The 24,752-nt window shown below is 44.3% G+C and overlaps 1 protein-coding gene across 1 annotated transcript in view; it reads right to left on the reverse strand.

Annotated features, from left to right (window-relative positions):
* The window catches only part of LOC135509324 (semaphorin-4B-like), a 95,545-nt gene that overhangs the window by 46,819 nt on the left and 23,974 nt on the right, over positions 1–24,752 (reverse strand). Inside the window, exon 2 of the mRNA XM_064929875.1 lies at positions 3,641–4,067. Coding sequence (XP_064785947.1) covers positions 3,641–3,794 — 154 coding nt within the window. The 5' untranslated portion in view covers positions 3,795–4,067. The remainder of the gene's footprint in view (positions 1–3,640; positions 4,068–24,752) is intronic.

The following is a 24,752-nucleotide window of genomic DNA, read 5'->3' on the forward strand; positions in this document are numbered from 1 at the left end:
CATTTCCTTATGTTGACCCGTTGAGTAAAAGTATAGCTCATCAGTAGAACAGTAAGGTAAGAAGTACAGTAATGTGATACTAATAACCTTGCAGCTGGTTTATTCCTAATAGATGCTGCTGTAACTATTTACCCCCCCCACCCTTTTTTCTTACAGACACACAAGTAAGAGAATAGAGACTTGTTCCTACTGTATATCCATAATCTTGATAAAATGTAGGCATCTTGACTGACTAGGAAAGTGACTTTTTATTTATTTATTTATTTTTTTATCCCCTTTTTCATGGTATCCAATTGTTAGTAGCTACTATCTTGTCTCATCGCTACAACTCCCGTACGGGCTCAGGAGAGACGAAGGTCGAAAGTCATGCGTCCTCCGATACACAACCCAACCAAGCCGCACTGCTTCTTAACACAGCGCGCATCCAACCCGGAAGCCAGCCGCACCAATGTGTCGGAGGAAACACAGTGCACCTGGCAACCTTGTTTAGCGCACACTGCGCCCGGCCCGCCACAGGAGTCGCGATGAGACAAGGATATCCCTACCGGCCAAACCCTCCCTAACCTGGACGATGCTAGGCCAATTGTGCGTCGCCCCACGGACCTCCCGGTCACGGCCGGTTACGACAAAGCATGGGCACGAACCCAGAGTCTCTGGTGGCGCTGCAGTACAGCGCCCTTAACCACTGCGCCACCCAGGAGGCTGCAGGAGAATGACATTTTGATCTTACATGTTTTATGGTGTTCATTCAGGATGAGTGATTAACCCAAAACGCTAATATTTTTTCCAGTCCAAGGAGACATGTGAAGGAGCTGAGTGATGGTTTTTGCTGTTGTGAAACGTTCCGTCGGGGCCGTGCTGGGAGCTTTGTGGAGGCTGGCAGGTAAGAGAGATGACCTGGGACTATAGAGGTCCATCAAGAGAAAGCCAGGATGCAGGTCGGGACAGGCAGGACAGGCAGGACAAACTGGGACAGGCAGGACAGGCAGGCAAGACTCCAAGCTGAGGCCTCAGTGACCCATTTCAATCGTCTCCTCTCCTGGCCTCAGAAGAGCACACACTGGCTTAATCTACTGTAGGTGTAGATAATATGACAAGGTAATCTGCGTTTCTATGCCAGTAGGTGCTTAAAGACTATAGGCTGATCCTAAAAGGTGAGTCATTGGGAACAACAGTAAACTAACCCTACATGCCTGCATGTATTCTCTTGCATTACTTCTATCCCTGGTAAATAGAACTAAAGGTTTTGTTCACAATGAAAACAGATTGATGAAAAGTATAACCGAGGTGGATTTCTAGTACTGCCCTCTACAGAACTGGATCCATTGCCCACCAAATGGCCTGTAAGACCTGAGACCATGTGTACTGTGATGAATTGGGTTGAAAATCACATGATCACTAGTTCACACCCAATGGCATGGGAGCCATCCATAGCTTTAGCATTATGTTCATACTGTCATCAACCATGGCAGAGCATTGGTACGTTGACAAAATGGGCTGCATTGCAATTACATATCCTTTGCTTCCAAAATCACCAATCAGGAGCCATACTGAGATCAGATAATGAGAGCACAAAGTCATACAACTCCTGATCCCTATACGTCTTAGTTCAACATGCACTGCGCTGACAGAAGACTTGTTTTGAAGACATTTTTGGATATGGATGGTGTAAGTTTATCTTGCAAACAAATGATCAGCTACTACTTAACTTAACTGTGTAAACAAACCATTAGCCGAGATAAGAGGATGGCTGCAGAAGAGCAATACCCCCGTGTTGATGAAAACTGTGTGTGTGTGACATTGTCCTGAGTAAGACCGAGTGCAATGACCTGGTTCATGTTGTAACTACCTCTGACCTGCTATGACTTGTCAGACCCACCCTGTTGGACCTGCCATTCATGCTCTGGGATTTAGCTGGCTTTCCTGCCATTAAGTTCTAGATGTGGGGTAACACACAGAGCAACACACCCAGTCAAATGCATGGTTTGGAATCTTTTCATACTGCTAAGCCATCATGAATGTTCCTTCATGGGACTGTCATTGACCGGGTAACTGCTATGGAATGTATTGAAATGTCTTACAATGATAGAATAAGTTAATCAACGGAAACACAAAAGCATTGAAGCAAAATGTAAAACCACTGACAGGAGCATAATTCTCCCAGTAGGTTACAGTATCAGTATCTTGTAATGAGTAACAATATATCACTAATACCGTGCAGAACACGTTTTCTCTCCCTTTCAACAGGAAAACCATTAATAGTGTGTGAGGCACTGTCCTGAAATATCAGCGGCTTTCCGGGTATCACGGCAGTTAGTGATGTGGGGAAATAATCTATACAGTTACTGTACATATCGGGATATTTTTTTTATTTTTTACAATATATCGTATTGTATTGTTTTGACATTATTGAAATATTATTCTTGCGTTATTTGGCTGCACCTGGACCAGAACTCCAGTATTTTTCCTTCATAACTTCTTATCCATCTTCTTTTTAAAACAGGGAGCCAATTTGTTTTCAGCACTTTCATTTCCATGACTGATCAAAGCTCGTTCTCATGTCTCTCTCTTGTCTCTCTGCAGCAGACATATGGTGAGCAATATGTTTGGAACATCAAATCGCAATAAAATCACAGTATCCAATCGCAATACATATTGTATCAGGGGGTCCCTGGCAATTCCCAGCCCTAATGGCAGCTATGTAAATGCTGTGCTCTAACTCAATGTGTCCCATGGAGAACACACTAAGCTCCTCCACAGGGCCACAGAGCTGGTTAGAGAGGAATAGCCTTGTTCCCATTCGTCTGTTTATCAACACCTTGCCAAGCATTACTGTGCATGTCAAATATCCCTCAAAGCCTTGCCTGAGCCCCAGGCCCCTCCAGAGCTCTCCTCTCCTCTCAGCAACCTGGACCATCCCAGCCACCTCCACCCCAACCCCAACCCCACACAACTCCCTGCTCTTATTCATAGATGAACAACAGTTCTGGGAGGGGAGCAGGCATAGGCTCCCTTACACACCCGGTCAGTGGGGAGGGCACCCAGTGAGGGTAAACACTCTGGCCTCTCTTTTTCTCTTGCTTTCTTTCTCCAACACTCAAGGAATGCTTGTGTTTCTCACACTATGAACTACAACTGGTCCTGGAGAAACATAAAACCCTTTTCACGTCAGCAGTTGTCATAAAGTGCTTATCCAGAAACCCAGTCTAAGACCCTAGAGAGAAAGCAATGCATACGGTATGTAGAAGCACGGTGGCTAGGAAAAAGAAAGCCTGGAACCTAGGAAGAAACCTAGAGAGGAGCTAGGCTCTGAGGGATGTGCTGGGTGGAGATTATAAGACTACATGGCCATTAAGGCCGTATCATTCTTCAAGATGCTCAAATATTCATGGATGACCAGCAGTGTCAAATAATAATCACAGTGGTTGTAGAGGGTGCAACAGGTCAGTACTTCAGGAGTAAATGTCAGTTGGCGTTTCATAGCCGAGCATTCATAAGTCGAGACAGTAGGTGCGGTAGAGAGAGGGAGAAAGAGAAAGAGCGAGAGAGAGAGAGAGAGAGAGAGAGAGAGAGAGAGAGAGAGAGTGTCAAAACAGCAGGTCCGGGACAGTCAGGAAGGAAGGCGATGGATGACACTTACTGTAAGTGAAGCTGAGTCGTGGAGTGACATCGTCCTCGGTGGCAGCTGCTTGGACAAAGGCGTAGGCCAGTAGGAGAAGGAATGCTGGGAGACAGAGCTGGGCCATGCTTATTGTCCACATAGCTCCTCTCCTCACGACTGCCAGCCAACTCATACGGTTTGTCTTTCACGATTTTAGGGAATTCATGAAGAGTGTCTTCTTCTCCCCTGTGTATATTTCCTCTCCCTCTCTTCCTGTAGGTCTGGTCTCCCTGAATGGGAGACTGGTGCTCTGTTGTAAAAGTGAAGCCGGGCAGCTCCTCTGGGGCTACAGACGACTCTGGGCTTGGACTGATGACCTTTCACCTCACAACGAGCCTTCCAGGATGGACAGCCGCCTCCAATCAGCCTCGATGCACTCAAACCACCCCAGGGGCTCAGCTGAGATCTGCACACATGAACAAAAGAACATTCATTCACATTGGCGTACAGACAGTGCAACACAGCTCACATGATTCTTCTCTTTATCATGGAACATTGGTTTGGAAAAACGCTCCATTCGCGCACACGTCTCAGGTCTAACAAAGGGTTTTGCCATAAGGCTACTAGCTACATTGGAGTTACTTTAGGCTGAGTGCACTTCCCTATGTTTGTATTTGTTGGGCATAACTGGATGGACGTAGATTCATTTCACAGCCTGTAGCCATGTCGGTCTGTGTTCAACTTGGCAGAGAGCATACTTTACCTGGACCAACAAAAACACATCATCTGTTCACTTAACAGGCCCAACAGATCATATTTGACATACTGAGACAAACAGAGTTGAGGCAAATACTCTCCTCTCTATGGGGCTCTGACCTTTTCAATACATGTTAATATCATAGTATCACTCAGCATGTATGGGCATTCAGGTTTTGTTTCTAATGGTAAACAAATAGAATACACAAAGAGAGATGACTTGGTAATGATTCACAAAATACTAAGCCATATATTAGCTCGTCCAGAAGGCATGCATTTCTGTGTGCATAAGGTACTTTCTTTCATTTCTGTGTGCATCTTGGAAACATTTGTTGCTGTGGGTTCTAGTCCAAGACAAAGAAAAGGCATGTCCCTATCAGACATCAGCTCATATTGCAGTGATGGTCAGAGGCACTGTGCACCTGAGGCACTGTTCAAGCATTGAGATTTGATCATGTCACACCAAATCAAATCAAATTTTATTGGTCACATATACAGGGTTAGCAGATGTTAATGAGAGTGTAGCGAAATGCTTGTGCTTCTAGTTCCGACCGTGCAGTAATATCTAACAAGTAATCTAAGAATTTCACAATAACTACCTTATACACACAAGTGTAAAGGACTGAATAAGAATATGTACATAAAAATATATATGGATGAGCGATGGCAGAACGGCATATGCAAGATGCAGTAGATGGTATAGAGTACAGTATATACATATGAGATTAGTAGTGTAGGGTATGTAAACATTATAAAGTGGCATAGTTTAAAGTGACAAGTGATACATTTATTACATCCAATTTTTAATTATTAAAGTGGATAGAGATTGAGTCAGTATGTGGCAGCAGCCACTCAATGTTAGTGATGGCTGTTTAACATTCTGTTGGCCTTGAGATAGAAGCTGTTTTTCATAATCTCGGTCCCAGATTTTATGCACCTGTACTGACCTCGCCTTCTGGATGATAGCGGGGTGCAGTGGCTCGGGTGGCTGTTGTCCTTGATGATCTTTTTGGCCTTACTGTGACATCGGGTGGTGTAGGTGTCCTGGAGGGCAGGTCGTTTGCCTCCGGTGATGCGTTGTGCAAACCTAACTACTCTCTGGAGAGCCTTACGGTTGTGGGCGGAGCAGTTGCCGTACCAGGTGGCGATACAACCCGACAGGATGCTCTCGATTGTACATCTGTAAAAGTTTGTGAGTGTTTTTGGTGACAAGCCAAATTTCTTCAGCCTCCTGAGGTTGAAGAGGCACTGTTGCGCCTTATTCACCATGCTGTCTGTGTGGGTGGACCATTTCAGTTTGTCCGTGATGTGTATGCCGAGGAACTTAAAACTTACTACCCTCTCCACTACTGTCCAATCGATGTGGATAGTGGGTGCTACCTCTGCTGTTTCCTGAAGTCCACAATCATCTCCTTTGTTTTGTTGATGTTGAGTGTGAGGTTATTTCCCTGACAGCACACTCCGAGGGCCCTCACCTCCTCCCTGTAGGCCGTCTCGTCATTGTTGGAAATCAAGCTGTGGTGTCGTCTGCAAACTTGATGATTGAGTTGGAGGCGTGCATGGCCACGCAGACATTGGTGAACAGGGAGTACATGAGAGGGCTGAGAACGCACCCTTGTGGGGCCCCAGTGTTGAGGATCAGCAGGGTGGAGATGTTGTTTCCTACCCTCACCACCTGGGGGTGGCCCATCAGAAAGTCCAGGACCCCCAGGGTGGGGTCGAAACCCAGGATCTTGAGCTTAATGACTAGTTTGGAGGGTAGTATGGTGTTGGTATGGTATGGTAGTATGTATGGTATGGTAGTATGCTGAGCTGTAATCAATGAATAGCATTCTTACATAGGTATTCCTCTTGTCCAGATGGATTAGGGCAGTGTGCAGTGTGATTGCGATTGCATCATCTGTGGACCTATTGGGGCGGTAAGAAAATTGGAGTGGGTCTAGGGTGTCAGGTGGGGTGGAGGTGATATGATCCTTGACTAGTCTCTCAAAGCACTTCATGATGACGGAGTGAGTGCTACGGGGCGATAGTCGTTTAGCTCAGTTACCTTAGCTTTCTTGGGAACAGGAACAATGGTCGCCCTCTTGAAGCATGTGGAAATAGCAGACTGGGATAGGGATTGATTGAATATGTCCGTAAACACACAAGGCAGCTGGTCTGCGCTCTGAGGGCGCGGCTGGGGATGCCGTCTGGGCCGGCAGCCTTGCGAGGGTTAACACGTTGAAATATTTTACTCACATTGGCTGCAGTGAAGGAGAGCCCACAGGTTTTGGTAGCGGGCCGTGTTAATGGCACTGTATTGTCCTCAAAGTGAGCAATAGACTCAATAGTCTATATTTTTTTTAATCAACCAGTTTTTTTAAAGTTAGGATTCTCCAAGGGGTTAGAGAGAAATATAGCTGGGTTGGAGTTTTGAAAATGCATACATATTTGCATTTTTACAGTTGAGTGATTTAGTTGGGTAGTAAAATAGACATAAATTTAAAACAGGAGACAGGACACCTTCCGCAGTGTTGATACCTGGAGTAAAACATGTATCCTGTCTCATCCAGATGCTCCTGATTAATTCATTGTATAGTCAATGAGGTGCTCTGCGGCTCCCAGGTGGTGGTGAGACATTCTTAACCTGAGGGGCTTTCTGACATTTGATACATTTTGATCATCTGTTATTCAGTACCACTTGTAAACAAAACCTCTTCACAGCTTTAATGACCGCAGTTTAACATAAAGACGATGACAAATGCCACATGCAGAAAAGAACCTCATAACTTAATTCACTGTAGTTATAGTCGTGGTGTCAGTCCTATTCCAAAATAAACGTTCTTTGAGATTCAAGCAAAAGATTCCCCTGTGGGAATCTCAAGTGCATGATCACAGGTGTGCAGTAAAATAACCCCATTTTCTATTTCCCTCTTGATTGAGCTTAGTCTCTGAATCTGTATTCTGCCTCTGACTGCCATTCACCTGTTCCACATAGACAGATGCTTGGGCCTTAGACTGGCATCAGGTACATTACTGACTGGGAATCTTGAATATAAACCAAAAATAACTTTACTCATTTTTTATATTGACTGGCCGACCTCAAGTGTAACTCAATCTCCTAGAGTATTGGTAGTATTTAAAGGGCTGGTCCTTGTGGCTACGGAGCTGTAATGGAGACCACTCTAGTGTGCTGCTGTGTAGGCCTAGACATAATTGGGATACTGTTCACATTACATTCTGTGACCGTAGAGGTCTTGCCCTTTGCCATACTCTCAATTTCAGTGGTTCACTTTACTTTTATAATGCTCTTAAACAGCTGCTTTGTGGGTTTTTTCATGATGATTTCATATATCATATTGACAAGCTGTGGGCATACAAGGTAGTTTGTGTCCACCAAAGCTGTACTGTATGTAAACCCTAAATTGCTGATGCTATGTATTGGCCAATTGTAACAATGTGCGCTGAGAGTCAGGAAGCAAGTTCAGGGAGTGTTTTAATAAATAAATGGAACATAATGCAAAACAAGAAACTCAGACATGAAACAGAAACAATGACGCCTTGGGAAGGAACCGAAGGGAGTGACATATATAGGGAAGGTAATCAGGGCAGTGATGGAGTCCAGGTGAATCTGATGACGTGCAGGTGCACTTAACAATGGCAACAGGTGTGCGCCATAACGAGCAGCCTGGTGACCTAGAGGGTGGAGAGGGAGCACACGTGACACCAATGAGAGGCTTTGAATCCACCGGATGGGCATATTGGCACTCCCTAGAAGAAGCAGTCCTCCATAGGAATGAATGAAATTCTACAGCTTTTCAATTAACTGAAAGGCCAAAAATACATGCATTTATGTATTTTGTTGTTGTAGTGGGAACAGTAACATACTTTCAAAAATGTTTACTTTAAGGAAAATGTTTGGATATATTTTTGAATGCTACATTTGTATGTTTAAATCATATAATATAATGTTAAAGTATACATTAAGGTGTCTGCAATAGAATAAAGATGGCAAAAACAAATGTAGACATTAATAAATTAATTTCAATAGCTTCAAAAATAATATATTTTACAACGGTGAGGGAGTGTCAAGATGAGGTGCGGTTTCTTCAAAACAGTGCCCCAGGTATTCATCTAGTTTATATATAAATCATTGGTGTCCACTCATGGTCTTGGCAAGCACATGAAAGATACATTTATTACATCAATTTTTAATTATATCACTCACTAGTCACTTTAAACAATGCCACTTTATATAATGTTTACATACCCTACATTACTCATCTCATATGTATATACTGTACTCTATACCATCTACTGCATCTTGCCTATGCTAAATGGCCATTGCTCATCCATATATTTATATGTACATATTCTTATTCATTCCTTTACACTTGTGTGTATACGGTAGTGTTTGTGAAATTGATAGATTATTTGTTAGATATTACTGCATGGTCGGAACTAGAAGCACAAGCATTTTGATGCTCTCGCATTAATATCTGCTAACCATGTGTATGTGACCAATAGCATTTGATTTGATTTGAAATTCTAAAGAGCTAAAAAAGAGAAGCGTCAGAGAGTTGTGAAGGTCTGCTTGGCTACACTGTAACTGTAGCTCCTGCCAAGTGCCCCTGTCCTTTGTGTGGACTGTTGCGTGCTACAGACAGGGCAATAGTGAGGGCCACATCAGCAGGGGAGACAGCGGCAAGCATCATTAGCCTTCTTTGTGAGAAGCAAATTGGAGTCAAGTCCATCTGACCAATGAGCAGCTGCTGCTCCACTAATCCTTCTGTTGTGTGACAGGCAGAAGTAGAGACCTACACTACACTACTAGCCCACATGTATCAGTCGGAGTTTTGCTGAGGCACACCAACAGTTGAACTTTATGGGAATAAGAGAAGGAGGTCCTTTCTGACAGCATAGAGATTGCAACTCTGTACTTCTCTCTCCAGTATGGTTTGAATATTCTGAATTGTCTCATCATCTCTTTCACAGAAAACACCATATAATTTGCTCTGGTCAAGATACCACGGACCATAGCAAACACATATGATACATCTGAATAAAGGATTTCTGCGGTTTCTTTTTGACTCCCTTTTCATTCAGATACAATCAGGTTGGAGCAAACCTTTCTGCTACTGTAGCAAATTTCAAGGTTGTGGAAAAGTGCTGCGAGTTAGTTTCAGATTTAGGTTGGAATAACATATTTGACATGTCTCCTTTTGACACAATGTAGGGAAAATAATATATCTTAGCGGAAACTAAAACAGAAGTCAAAAATATTCACACACTTCACTTTCCAAACGGAACAAAAACAGACATTCATTCTCCTTCCTCTCTATGCAGATGATGCCATGGTTCGTTGTTGAGGTGGTAAGTGAGCAGGTCTACATTTTCTACTAGGCTACATGTTATCCAAGGCATAAAGAGGCTTTCCTTCCAATTCATCACCAGCCTATCTTCTGCATGAGTACTAGTAATGGTTTTGACGGTCCAGTCATTGTAATTGATTAGAGCTGAGCGATTATCCAAATAATTTGTTGTTGTTGTGGTTATTAAACAACTAATTGACAGACGTCGCTGCATTGACCTAAATTCCACTTAGTTCTATTTTTAGTGCGCCCAACGTGTCATTTCTCTAGAGAGAAATCAAATAATTCACTAGATAAATCATGTCAAGAACTATGTGGGACGCTGGGCTAAAGGAAGTTGTAGTTTTCATGAAGCAAATATTCAATCTAGAAACGTGGTAATGCAATACAATGACCATAATCCATTGAGCCTGTTCTATCCAGCTCGGACAGAGATGGATACACTTTTTAGCCTGCTACATTACATGCTCACCACACCGCTCTAGCGTTGCAAGATAGATTTACACATACATGTTATTCAATCATTTCACCCACACTGCTCGCGCGCGTCTGCATAGCCAGGCGCTAAAATAGAACTTGGGTCTATTTGTGACGCTTGACCCGCTGCATTTGTTTTTAGGAGCATATACCCACATGGGTGATTGAAAGATGAACTGAGGTTCACACTCCAGTCCAGTTGGTAGTGGTAATGCACCTTGAAGTTGGTTGCCAACTGCCATATAAAGTCCAAAGAAGAAGAAGAATCCTGAAAGAGAGATTACTAGCAATGAACTCGGTTGACCCTTTTATCTGTGTATTAATGGTTGGCGTACAGTATCTTGTGCATTTCTGGTAAAATAACAACCCAGGACAAATTAGCTAGCAACAACAAGCTAGCTAGCTAAATTGCCATGAATGTTTAATACTTTTCGATCTGTCCCCAAATTAATATAGTTAGTTGAGAGTTTGTTTTGATATTTCAACCTGCGTGTCCTGATCGCGTCTGGAGTGGGTGGACAAAATCAACCTGCGTGTCCTGATCGCGTCTGGAGTGGGTGGACAAAATCAACCTGCGTGTCCTGATCGCGTCTGGAGTGGGTGGACAATATCAACGTGCGTGTCCTGATCGCGTCTGGTGTGGGTGGACAATATCAACCTGCGTGTCCTGATCGCGTCTGGAGTGGGTGGACAATATCAACCTGCGTGTCCTGATCGCGTCTGGAGTGGGTGGACAATATCAACCTGCGTGTCCTGATCGCGTCTGGAGTGGGTGGACAATATCAACCTGCGTGTCCTGATCGCGTCTGGAGTGGGTGGACAATATCAACCTGCGTGTCCTGATCGCGTCTGGAGTGGGTGGACAATATCAACCTGCGTGTCCTGATCGCGTCTGGAGTGGGTGGACAATATCAACCTGCGTGTCCTGATCGCGTCTGGAGTGGGTGGACAAAATCAACCTGCGTGTCCTGATCGCGTCTGGTGTGGGGGGACAAAATCAACCTGCGTGTCCTGATCGCGTCTGGAGTGGGTGGACAATATCAACCTGCGTGTCCTGATCGCGTCTGGAGTGGGTGGACAAAATCAAACTGCGTGTCCTGATCGCGTCTGGAGTGGGTGGACAATATCAACCTGCGTGTCCTGATCGAGTCTGGAGTGGGTGGACAATATCAACCTGCGTGTCCTGATCGCGTCTGGTGTGGGTGGACAATATCAACCTGCGTGTCCTGATCGCGTCTGGAGTGGGTGGACAATATCAACCTGCGTGTCCTGATCGCGTCTGGAGTGGGTGGACAATATCAACCTTCTGGTCAGCATGTTAGGTTAGATACACACAGACCACATGTGAGAGGAATGTAGACAACACAATGAGGAAAGAGAGGGATAGAGACAGTTCGTGAATGTATGCCTCTACTGGCCTTCAAAGTTACTGCCAGAGTCACTTTACTGGCCTTCCAACATGGTCTCAGAGAATTTTGGTTAGGCGAAGGTTTAGCTAACATACTAAGTCGTTGCAAAGTAGCGAAAAAGTAGTCATGATTTGCAAAGTTGCTAATTAGCACCACCTTCTGTTATTGCCTTAAAGCTGTGACCAAATGCATATATACATGGGAGCTATAGATCTGTCATTCTCATTGAAAGCAAGTCTAAGCAACGGTAGATCTGTTCTATATGCGCTATTTCTATACTTCTCTTGCTTAAGTTTAGATTTAGCGTTTTTTACTTTCAGTTTTGAACAGCAGCTTCAAACAGCTGAAAATACAATATTTTTGGTTATGGAAATTACATTTCACAGCGGTCTAAATGCTTCAAAGATTCTCTACATTATATTTGCTTGTTTTGTCACAAAAGGAATTTAGATGAAAAATTGCAACCAGGAAATGGCGGGATGATTTCTGCATAGTGCATCTTTATGCAACCTTCTGTCTTATGTAACCATACCAAACATAACATATCATACTAATTTGAATGTCCCAGATTTACATTTACTATGTTACGTCTAGTCTTGGAGACCAAGCTGGGCCTTCCTAGTTACTGCCAGAGTCACCCTACTGGCCTTCCTTCCCCTGCCCAGTTACTGCTATAGTCCTATACTGGGAGAAACCAAAGCATGTGAGAACTGATTCATTCACAAGGCTGAGATAAAAATAAAACCAAGGCCCATAGCAGCAATCCAATAGGGATGAGTGCTTATAGGGAGGCTCAGCTGCATCATACAGTGACGTGCCACTGTGCCAGGGAGCCACCATGGAGTTCTTCATGGAATTGTTTACGGAAACATCATTTTCCCATTGTACTGTTACAGGGAGCTGGAGAAGTGGTTGAATGACAGGAGTTTATTCAAGGCAGAGAAAAGTCTTGAGGTAATCTAGACACATTAACTCAACATTAAAAGAGTATAGCTATGACAAGTTCAGAGCAGGATAAACTGCTGCAATGTTATCTTTCCCACATGGAATTTTTTTGCATAGAGGGGTCTGACGTAAAAGAGGTATAATTCCCAATACTCTGAATCAGTCATATCCTGCATATCCTCCAGTTCCTGTTGTAAACCCTGGTGTACTGTATATCACTGTATTGCAAAGTCAGTCAAAGGATAGTTCTAGATATAAACGTGTGGGACTCATAAATCGTGGTGCTTGTAGTCCTACTAGTTAAACAGGTGCTATGTCTATCAGGTTTGCAATTCGAGCAGCACTGGAGGGGTCAAGGCTTCCTGAATTCCACTGTGGTAGTGTTGACTGGAAAAGTGTTGACTGATATAAATAGCTATGGTCCCCCTTGCTATGCCCATCATCTATACACACACACACCTGTAAACACAAGCACTGGCCACCTGCGTCACACACAAACTGGACACCATCTGGACAGCCTGGGTCACATGCTCCCAGATGTGTCCTTCGGCCTGTGTTGGCCCCTCCAGTACTCTGCTCTAGTAAAGCAGGTTCAGATGGGATATGTTCAGGTTCAGATGGGATGTGTTCAGGAGCAGATGTGATGTGTGACGGGGATGATGTGATGTGTGACGGGGAGGATGTGATGTGTGACGGGAAGGATGTGTCATCTGTCAAGTGGGGCTTAAATGGAAGATCGGGGACGCAGACACATACTATGGACCCTGGGCCTGACGCATTGGCCATCAGGCTAGGAGGCCAGGGGAGCAGTGTTGACACAGTCCTACAGCAACACTCATAGGTTATTTCACAACCAGTCACACAGATCTAAAGATACCACAGCTGAGGAAGATAAGGAGCTGCAGAAGCACTTCCGAGCAAAGCTGCAGAGCGCCAGTATCGGAGCCATAGTAACTAACTGACAAAGCAATTTAGGAATTTCAACAGAGAGGGAGATATCATCACATTATCCTCTGGAGACTACTTCCATTCCACTGCAGCACATCATCGTTGCTGTTGAGATGACCCTCTATAGTTTCATTAGTGAATGGGAACTCTGCAGCCAGCCAGTCTGTGTGATGAGGTAACCGAGGGGCCTGGAATGGCCACATCTCTTCGCCCATTTCAATGTCTACTCCCTATGCCCAGCTTAGCGTAGTTAATGGTTCATTACATTCATTCATGTAAATATGTTATTTCAAAATCTTATTAAACTCTTGAGATCAGAGATGGGGACATTCTGAACTGCAGGTTTTTGGGAGTGTAAGATTCATCAAGCTGTCTTAGGACACTGTCTTTGTAAGGTTCTGTATTTAATTTTTCTTAGTTAACCTTGTGTTCTGTTTCTTTGTGTTAATGAACGTAACCCTGTCTTTCATTTTTGTTAATTCATTTCACCTGTTAGTTACTCACCTGGTCTCATCAGCTCCTTACTAAATTCAGTTCATTCTGTTTGTGCCTTTGTAAGGTATTGTTTGTTTTGACTCTACTAAGCCTTTTCCTAACTCGTTTGTGAGAACCAGTTATAGCCTTCAGTCCTAGTTTTGATTCACCTGCCTGTTTGCCTAAGTGTGTATGACCATTTCCTTCCCTGTGACCACGATTCCTGCCTTCTGCTAAGCCGCAATAAACACCTGCTGCTCTCTGCGCGTGAATCTATACCCTTTTCTCCCTGAGTATTCATTAGAATACCTCACCTAAAAACGGAATGGATTCAGCAGAGCGACAGCGACACCTAACCCAGCAAGAGGAGCGTATGGAGGAAATCTGCAATCTACTCCGGCAACCTATCCCTACTCCTCCGATGCCAGGTATCGTAACCCATAGCCCTCCTTCATTCATATCCATGCCTGGAAAATATGACGGTTCACCTGGGAAATGTCAGGGATTTCTGATGCAATGCAGCAAATACATTGAGCACAACCCCACTAACTTCGCCACCCACAAGAGCATGGTGGATTTTGCTGTCTCTACTCACAGGCAAAACCCTGGATTGGGCCACCGCCATATGGACTGCCAACAGCACAGAACTCGGATCCGAGACACATTTTCACACCCTGGAATGACTCGGTCACTCTCCTTCCGGTCGTCCTATAGGAGACCTCCTCATAGACCTTCAACAAGGACGCAATTCAGCTGCTGAGTATGCCCTCGAGTTCCACACCATGGCTGCAGGGAGTGGATGTAGTGAGGCTGCTTTACTTACCCTCTACCGATGAGGGATCAACAGGGAACTTCAGGTGGAGCTGGCCTGTAGAGGTGACCTTCAGGATTTAAATCCATACATTCGTCTGTCCATCTCCATCGACCACCCCATCACCGACCGCTGAAGATCTCTGCCACCCAGGAACACCAAAGCTTCTCTTTCCATGATCCCGTCCGAGTCTTTCAGAGCACATGCAGTTGGACCATGCTCCTCTCCCGTGTATCGAACGTCAAAGGCGGATCCAAGAAGGGCTCTGCCTATACTGTGGAGGGAAAGATCATCTACTCAGCCATTGCCCTGTTCGCTCCCACAGAGAGATAAGGGTCCCTCCATTGCCATGCAGGTAGGAGTGTCCTTATTTCTAAACATATCCCAGAAGCAGTTCTCCATCCCAGTATTGATAACCGTGAAGGGGGTTACTAAGTACGTAGAGGGCTTGATAGATTTGGGAGCACCAGGTTATTTTATCGATCACCAGCTAGTACAAAAGTCTGACATTGATCTAATACCGGTCAAACCTCCATTAAGGATTAACACCCTGGACGGACAGCCATTGGGCACGGGCTTCATTATGCACTTGACACAGAGCTTCATCCTCCAGATTGGAGTCTTCCACACCGAAACCATGGAACTCTCATCCCCTAAACAGCCACTCATCCTCGGACACCCCTGGCTTTGTTGTCATGACCCTGCCATCTCGTGGTGACAAGGTCAACTACTGTCCTGGTCTTCTACTTGCTTCTACAGTTGTCTCAGCCTACCCTGCAGAGCCACCACCATTGAGGACTCTGCAGTGCCACACAGTATACCATCTGAATACACCCAGTACAGCAAAATCAAGGACTCCACTCTGCCACCACATCACCCAGGGGACTGTGCTATTGACTTACTCCCTGGAGCGTCCCCACCGAAAGGCTGTGTTTACCCCCTATCTATCCCGGAAAATGAAGCAATGGAGGACTACATTGATGAATCGCTCAAACGGTTTCATTTGTCCTTCCTCTTCCCCGGCTGTGTCCAACTTCTTTGTTGGAAAAAAGGATGGTGGTCTCCATCCATGTATTGATTACCATTCCCCAAATGACATCATGGTCAAGAACCGTTTCCCTCTTCCTCTGATTCCAGTGACCCTTGAGCAAGTGGGCCACACCAGCATCTATACAAAACTCGACCTGTGAAGTGCCTATTACCTTGACCGTATACATGAAGGCGGCAAATGGAAGATTGCCTTTATCACTGCTCGAGGGCACTACAAATACCTGGTCACGCCTTACTAAAGCCCCTGCTGTCTTCCAATCCTTTTCTGGATCAAACACGCCAAATAAATGGAAATTTTGGATATATATCGACAGAATTAATCGAACAAAAGGACCATTTGTGATCTTTATGGGACATATTGGAGTGCCAACAGAAGTTTGTCAAAGGTAAGGCATGAATTATATTTTTATTTCTGTGTTTTGTGTCGTGCCTGCAGGGTTGAAATATGCTTTTCTCTCTTTGTTTACTGGGGTACTATCCTCAGATAATAGCATAGTTTGCTTTCGCCGTAAAGCATTTTTAAAATCTGACTTGTTGGCTGGATTCACAACAAGTGTAGCTTTAATTTGGTATATTGAATGTGTGATTTCATCAAAGTTTAATTTCTATAGTAATTTATTTGAATTTGGCGCACTGCATCTGCACTGGATGTTGGCCAGGTGGGACGCTACTGTCCCACATATCCAACATTTCATTGGGTTCTCCAACTACTGCTGCACAATTGTTTTCAGCAACTTGAATTGCTGCTTCACCTCAGCTCTGGTCCTTCGCCAACCAGATCCGACCCTTCCTTTCTACCTGGAGGTGGATGCCTCCAAAGTAGGAGCCATACTCTCTCAGCGGGTGGGAACACCTCCCAAATCACATCCCTCTGCCTTCTTCTCCAGGAAGTTATTCCCTGCTGAGAGGTATTACAATGTGGGGGAACAGAACTCCTCGCCATCAAGCTGGCCCTTGAGGAGTGGCGCCACTGGTTGGAGGGCACACAGCATCCCAGATTACCGTAATCTGGATTATATCAGAGGGGCCAAGAGGTTAAACTCCAGACAAGCCCGCTGGGCTCTCGTTCACACGCTTCCATTTTAATGTTACTTACATCCCTGGAAGGAAAAACGTAAATGCTGATGCTCTCCCCCACCAGTTTGACCTTTCGACCAGTAAATCAGACCCTGCACCCATTCTTCTTTCCTCTTGCATTATGGAACTGGTACAGTGGGAGGTTCACTCTGCCATGCAAGAACCCAGCTGTTCCTGAGACACCAGCTGGGAGGAGTTACGTACCAGCAGCTGTTAGACCCCAACCGATGCAATGGTGTCACACGTCCTTGGGGTCAGGGCATTACACGAACCACTGAACTTCTAGCCCATAAGTTTTGGTGGTCCTCACTGGCATCCGACGTAAGGGATTACGTACTCTCATGTCCAGTCTGCGCCCAAACCCAAAGCCCTCGTCATCTACCTTCCGGTAAGCTTCAACCTTTGCTAAACCTCACAGACCCTGGTCCCACATAGCTGTTGACTTCATCACAGACCTTCCTAAATGCTCTGGCAACACAACCATCCTAGTCATAGTTGACCGTTTTTCGAAAAATGTGTCATCTGGTTCCTCTTCCCAATTTACCTAACACCATGGAATTGGCTGAGTGTATGTTCCAGCAGGTGTGCTGTCTGTATAGGACTCTGGAGGACATCGTCTCCGACCGCAGGCCACAGTTTGTCTCGCGGGGGTGGCGAGCATTCTGTGACCGACTGGGGGTTGCCCTCAGCCTCTCCTCTGGGTACCATCCCCAGACCAACGGGCAGACAGAATGCCTGAAACAAGAAATAGGGAAGTACCTCCGCCAACAATGTTCTGCCTCTCCACACGACTGGAGTCGGTATATGGCCTGGGCCGAATACGCTCAGAACTCACTCATTCCTTAATCCTTACTCTGTTTCAGTGTGTCCTTGGTTACCAACCCCCCATGTTTCCCTGGGAGGCGGAGCCTGGTACTGTCCAGCTGTCGACGACTGGTTTCGTATGGTTCTGTATTTATTTTCTTCGTAAACCTTGTGTTCTTGAACATAGCCCTGTTTTTCAGGTGCAATAAAACCTTCTGCACTCTGTGTGAATCTACACTTTAGTCTTACCACAGGAACTTCTGACACATGGTCAGTAGCTGATCATTTCATCACTGCTGACTGGATGAAATGCCTACTTTGTTAGGAGGATATCAGATGCTATCTGTGAGCTCAGCTCATTGATAGATTATTGTAATACGTGGATGAGAATATTTAATCACCTCTGTCTTTAAAACCTACGCAGCAAACTGCCTAAATAAACCAGCTCTTAGTAATGAATATATTTGAAATGGTATTCCATTTCCCATCTGTGGTAAATATCCATAACAGATGTGGAGCCAGCAGAAGCACCTAGCTGGCTGATGAAATGTAAAGTAGCTGTCTCTGTCTGTAGCCAGCTCAGGCCTGCGATCACTATCACGGCTGTACCTATTGCATTAATACCCTACTGTAATGTGGGGGAAGGAACTAGAACTCATCAACCTGAAAGAGGAGAGCAGTATGGCAGACTGCTTCCCCCTTTAAGGGAGAAAGTATCTAATGTGCTGCATGCCGACGCCAGCATCGTGACATTCACAACGCCAATGTCTAGGCATATTCCTTGTGAGTTATGACAATCATATCACTAGATCTTAGGAGTCATTTTTGGTCAGTTCTGACTAGAAAAATAACCTAGTTCATATTCAACATCCGGGGAAACTATTCCATTGACGTTTGGTCAATTTTGTGAGGTGTAAGCTGTGCTGGCCTAACTGAGTGAGAGAGCTGGCACTCAGCCTCCCTCCTCCTTGCAGCCAGGACTTTTTCTGGGCACTGGGGCCAAATCTCCCTGTCAAAACATATCAGTCAGGGTCTAAACCAGGCGTACTAAAACCTCTAGTGTGGTGTCATGAAGAAAGTTTCATAAGATCATGAATGCAGATGGATTGAGGAAAACTTAAAGTCAAGTCCTTTTCTCTATTCGTTCTTCAACTACTCTTGATGAACTCCACTGTAAGCTGATCTACTTTATGAGGCCCATGTTGCTTCAGTTGATGTCACCGGATAATTTTCCACAGTATATGTTATAATTGTCACTCATTGTCTTGTACATTGGAACACCTCTACTTCCTCCTCACTATATCACATATACTGAATAAAAATCTAAAACGTTGGTTTATGAGCAGAAATAAAAGATCCCAGAAATGTCCCAATTCTTTCAAATTTTGTCACGATAATCCATTCAACTGACAGGTGTGGCATATCAAGAAGCTGATTATTAAATGGCATGATCATTACACAGATACACCTTGTGCTGGGGACAATAAAAGCCACTCTAAAATGTGCAGCTTTATCACACAACTCAATGCCACAGATGTCTCATGCTTTGAGAGAGCTTGCAATTGGTATGCTGACTGCAAAAATGTCCACCAGAGCTGTTACCAGATCATTTAATGTTAATTTATTTTAGAGAATTTGGCAGTATGTCCAACCAGCCTCACAACCGCAGAACACCACCAGCCCAGGACCTCCACATCCGGCTTCTTCAGCTGCGGGATCATCTGAGACCAGCCACCCGGATAGCTGATGAAACTGTTGGTTTGCACAACCAAAGAATTTCTGCAAAAAATGTCAGAAACCATCTCAGGGAAGATCATTTGCTTGCTTGTCGTCCTCACCAGGATCTTGACCTAACTGCAGTTCGGCTTAATAACTGACTTCAGTGGGCAAATGCTCAACTTCAATGTCCACTAGCACACAGGAGAAGTGTGCTCTTCACGGATTAATCCTGGTTTCAATAGTACCGTGTAGATGGTGGACAGCGTTGTGTGGTTTTCTGATGTCAACGTTATGAGTAGTGCCCCATTGGGGCGGTGGAGTTATGGTATTGACAATCATATGCTACGGACAATGAACACAAGTACATTTTATGAAAATTTGAATGCACAGAGATACCGTGACGAGATCCTGAGGCCCATTGTCGTGCCATTAATCCGCTGCCATCGCCTCATGTTTCAGCATGATAATGCATGGACCCATGTCACAAGGATCTGTACACAATTCCTTGAACCTGACAATGTTCTAGTTCTTCCATGGCCTGCATACTCACCAGACATGTCACCCATTGAGCATGTTTAGGATGCTCTGCATCGACGTGTACGACACCGTGTTCCAGTTCCTGACAATATCCAGCAACTTCGCACAGCCATTGAAGAGGAGTGGGACAACATTCCACGGGCCTGATCAACTCTATGCGAAGGAGATGTTTTGCGCTGCATGAGACATATGGTGGTCATACCAGATACTGACTGGTTTTCTGATCCACGCCCCTACTTTTTTTGTTATTTGACCAACAGATGCATGTCTGTATTCTCAGTCATGTGAAATCCATAGATTAGGACCTAATGAATTGATTTAATTTGACTGATTTCCTTATATGAACTGTAACTCAGTCAAATCTTTGAAACGGTTGCATGTTGCGTTTATATTCAGTTTATGTTCAGTGTATATGGGACTACTGGCTATCCCATGGTGTGAGAGGACCAGTCCGGTAGGCTTTCCGGAAGGTGATTCTGAGAGTACATAGGGGCCTGATAATATTTGTAAAGATTGTCCTGGCTGTTTAGGATGCACTGTGAGTTTAACATGGGAACTGCCTTCTTCAAAAATCCATCCACAAACGATAAACCATTACAGGGCTCTTCAGGAACAAATTAGAGTCCTCATTGAAATACCCAACACTTGAGGGATTACATGCTCTATCCACAGATCTGACTATTATAATGCAAGGCAGAGTTGTTATTGTTGTCTTAGCTGTGTATGGTTAGTAGGACCCCCTGAGAAAGCTGAAATAAAATGCTTACCATACGTAATTGCCTGGGTAAATATTTCATGCTGACATTTGCTTTGATAGACAATGCAAGGAGAATACGATTATACTGTTTGCAACTTTACTAATGCAGGGGGACTGTATAATAGGAATCAGAGAATTGAATGAATGGTTGAGAGGAGTTGTTCAGAACCAGACACAGGAGACTATGTGGTGACCTTTGAAAACCAGCCTTGGTTGCCATCTGACTTCTATGAAATGAAATACTTTAGTGTTTAGCCTATAGCCTACTCTTAATGCATGCATTGCAAATCATGTTCTCTTCTCTCCAACACTATCAAAGACGCTACTGATTGGGCTCCAACTGGTTCCTATTTAACTGATTCTACTTTCCAAGTACAGTGCCTTGCGAAAGTATTCGGCCCCCTTGAACTTTGTGACCTTTTGCCACATTTCAGGCTTCAAACATAAAGATATAAAACTGTATTTTTTTGTGAAGAATCAACAACAAGTGGGACACAATCATGAAGTGGAACGACATTTATTGGATATTTCAAACTTTTTTAACAAATCAAAAACTGAAAAATTGGGTGTGCAAAATTATTCAGCCCCCTTAAGTTAATACTTTGTAGCGCCACCTTTTGCTGCGATTACAGCTGTAAGTCACTTGGGGTATGTCTCTATCAGTTTTGCACATCGAGAGACTGAAATGTTTTCCCATTCCTCCTTGCAAAACAGCTCGAGCTCAGTGAGGTTGGATGGAGAGCATTTGTGAACAGCAGTTTTCAGTTCTTTCCACAGATTCTCGATTGGATTCAGGTCTGGACTTTGACTTGGCCATTCTAACACCTGGATATGTTTATTTTTGAACCATTCCAAAAATACAGTTTTATATCTTTATGTTTGAAGCCTGAAATGTGGCAAAAGGTCGCAAAGTTCAAGGGGGCCGAATACTTTTGCAAGGCACTGTATATGCAAAATCACCCATTATGATCTTTGTCTTGTGTGCTGATCATAGTATAGTCAACTAAATCAAAGCCTGCAGGTTCTATTCCCCCGCTATACTGTGCCTATCATAAGTACTGGATTTATTCACATTTTATTGTGTTACAAAGTGGGATTTAATTGTCATTTTTAGTCAACGATCTCCAACATATACTCTGTAATGTACGTGGTAGATTTTTATGATTCATGACAAATTAAACACTAACATGTTGACCAGACCAGATGCGTCGCATGCGCGAGCGTTGCAAAATAAATGTAGAAATCCATGTTATTCAATTATTGCACCCACACTGCTCGTGCGCGCCAACGAGCGTCTGCGTTGCCAAGGGCTAAAATAGAAGTCATTCCTATTTCTGACACAGATCGCGCTGCAAGTCCTGCCTCTCCCATCTCCTTATTGGTTTATAGAAGCAGGTACCCACGTGCCATCTCCTCATTGGTTATACCCACGTGGGTGAATGAAAGACTAAATGTTTTGCCAGTTGTCGTGGTAAAAGTGTAGATGCCAATCACCATATAAGTTCAAAGATGAAAAGGCCTGGAAGGAGGAGAGATACGATTCAGTTGGCCGTTTTATGTGTGGATTAATTGTCGGAGTAGAAGACCTTGTGCATTTCAGGTAAAAGAACAACTCAATGTTTATATCCCAGGACAAATTATCTAGCAACAGCAAGCTAGCTAAATAGGACAAATTAGCTAGCAAATGCAAGCTAACTAGTTAAATTGCCATACATGTTTAATGCTTTTTGACCTGTCCCCAAATGAATGTCATTGGTTCAGAGTTTGTTTTGATATTTTAACCTGCGTGTCGTGTTCGCGTTTGGTGTAGGGGGACAAAATACATTTATGCACGATAGCACACGATGGGGCACGCGCGCAGCCGGTTTGGGTTCCGTGTAATATAGCTTTATTAGATTCACCCCCGGAGTCAAAACATGTTAGAAAGACCTATGGCAGCGATTACAGCTGTGAGTCTTCTTGGGTAAGGCTCTGTATTGTGCCCATTTATTCTTAATATTTGCCCATTTATTCTTTTGAAATTCTTCAATGTCTGTCAAGGTGTTGGGGATCATGGCTGGACAACAATTTTCAAATCTTGCCATAGATTTTCAAGCAGATTTAAGTCGAAACTAACTTGGTCACCCTTTCTTCTTGGTAAGCAACTCCAATGAAGATTTAGTCTTGTGTTGTAGGCGTTACTGAGGGTAGTATGTACGGCCCAATACATCACTGGGGCCGTGCTACCTACCATCCAGGAACTCTATACCAGGTGGTGTCAGAGGAAGGTCCTAAACATGTTCTAAGCCTCAAGTCACCCAAGTCATAGACTGTTCTCTCTGCTACGGCACGGCAAGCGGTACCGACGCACCAAGTCTGGAACCAACAGGACACTGACCATCTTCTACCCCCAAGCTATAAGACTGCTAAATAGTTAGTTAAATATCTACCTGAAATATCTGCATTGACCCTTTTGCACGAAGCTCTTTTGACTCATCACATACGATGCTGTTATTGTTTATTATCTATCACGTTGCCTAGTCACTTTATCACTAACTATATGTACATACAGTACATTCGGAAAGTATTCAGACCCCTTGACTTTTTCCACATTTTGTTATGTTACAGCCTTATTCTAAAATGTATTAAATATGTTTTTCCCCTTACCAATCTACACACAATACCTCAATGCCAAAGAGAAAAACAGGTTTTTAAGAAATTGTCTCTACTTCCGGCGCCGACGGAGATGGCCGCCTCGCTTCGCGTTCTAGGAAACTATGCAATTTTTTGTTTTTTTACGTGTTATTTCTTACATTAGTACCTCAGGTCATCTTAGGTTTCATTACATACAGCCGAGAAGAACTACTGTATATAAGATCAGCGTCAACTCACCATCAGTATGACCAAGAATATGTTTTTCGCGACGCGGATCCTGTGTTCTGCCTTACAAACAGGACAACGGAATGGATCGCATGCAGCGACCCCAAAAAACGACTCCGAAAAAGAGGGAAACGTAGCGGTATTCTGGTCAGACTACGGAGACGGGCACATCGTGCCCCACTTCCTAGCATTCTTCTTGCCAATGTCCAGTCTCTTGACAACAAGGTTGATGAAATCTGAGCAAGGGTAGCATTCCAGAGGGACATCAGAGACTGTAACGTTCTGTGCTTCACGGAAACATGGCTCACTGGAGAGACGCTATCCGATGCGGTGCAGCCAACGGGTTTCTCCACGCATCGCGCCGACAGAAACAAACACCTTTCTGGTAAGAAGAGGGGTGGGGGTGTATGCCTTATGGCTAACGAGGCATGGTGCGATGAAAGAAACATACAGGAACTCAAATCCTTCTGTTCACCTGATTTAGAATTCCTCACAATCAAATGTAGACCGCATTACCTACCAAGAGAATTCTCTTCGATTATAATCACAGCCGTATATATCCCCCCAAGCAGACACATCGATGGCTCTGAACGAACTTTATTTAACTCTTTGCAAACTGGAAACCATTTATCCGGAGGCTGCATTCATCGTTGTTGGGGATTTTAACAAGGCTAATCTGAAAACAAGACTCCCTAAATTTTATCAGCATATCGATTGCGCAACCAGGGGCGGAAAAACTTTGGATCACTGTTACTCTAACATCCGCGACGCATATAAGGCCCTGCCCCGCCCCCCTTTCGGAAAAGCTGACCACGACTCCATTTTGCTGATACCTGCCTACAGACAAAAGCTAAAAAAAGAAGCTCCCACGCTGAGGTCTGTCCAACGCTGGTCCGACCAAGCTGACTCCACACTCCAAGACTGCTTCCATCACGTGGACTGGGACATGTTTCGTATTGCGTCAAATAACAACATTGACGAATACGCTGATTCGGTGTGCGAGTTCATTAGAACGTGCGTTGAAGATGTCGTTCCCATAGCAACGATTAAAACATTCCCTAACCAGAAACCTTGGATTGATGGCAGCATTCGTGTGAAACTGAAAGCGCGAACCACTGCTTTCAATCAGGGCAAGGTGTCTGGTAACATGACTGAATACAAACAATGCAGCTATTCC

Source organism: Oncorhynchus masou, chromosome 22 (genome assembly GCF_036934945.1).
Source record: "Oncorhynchus masou masou isolate Uvic2021 chromosome 22, UVic_Omas_1.1, whole genome shotgun sequence".
NCBI lineage: Eukaryota > Metazoa > Chordata > Actinopteri > Salmoniformes > Salmonidae > Oncorhynchus > Oncorhynchus masou.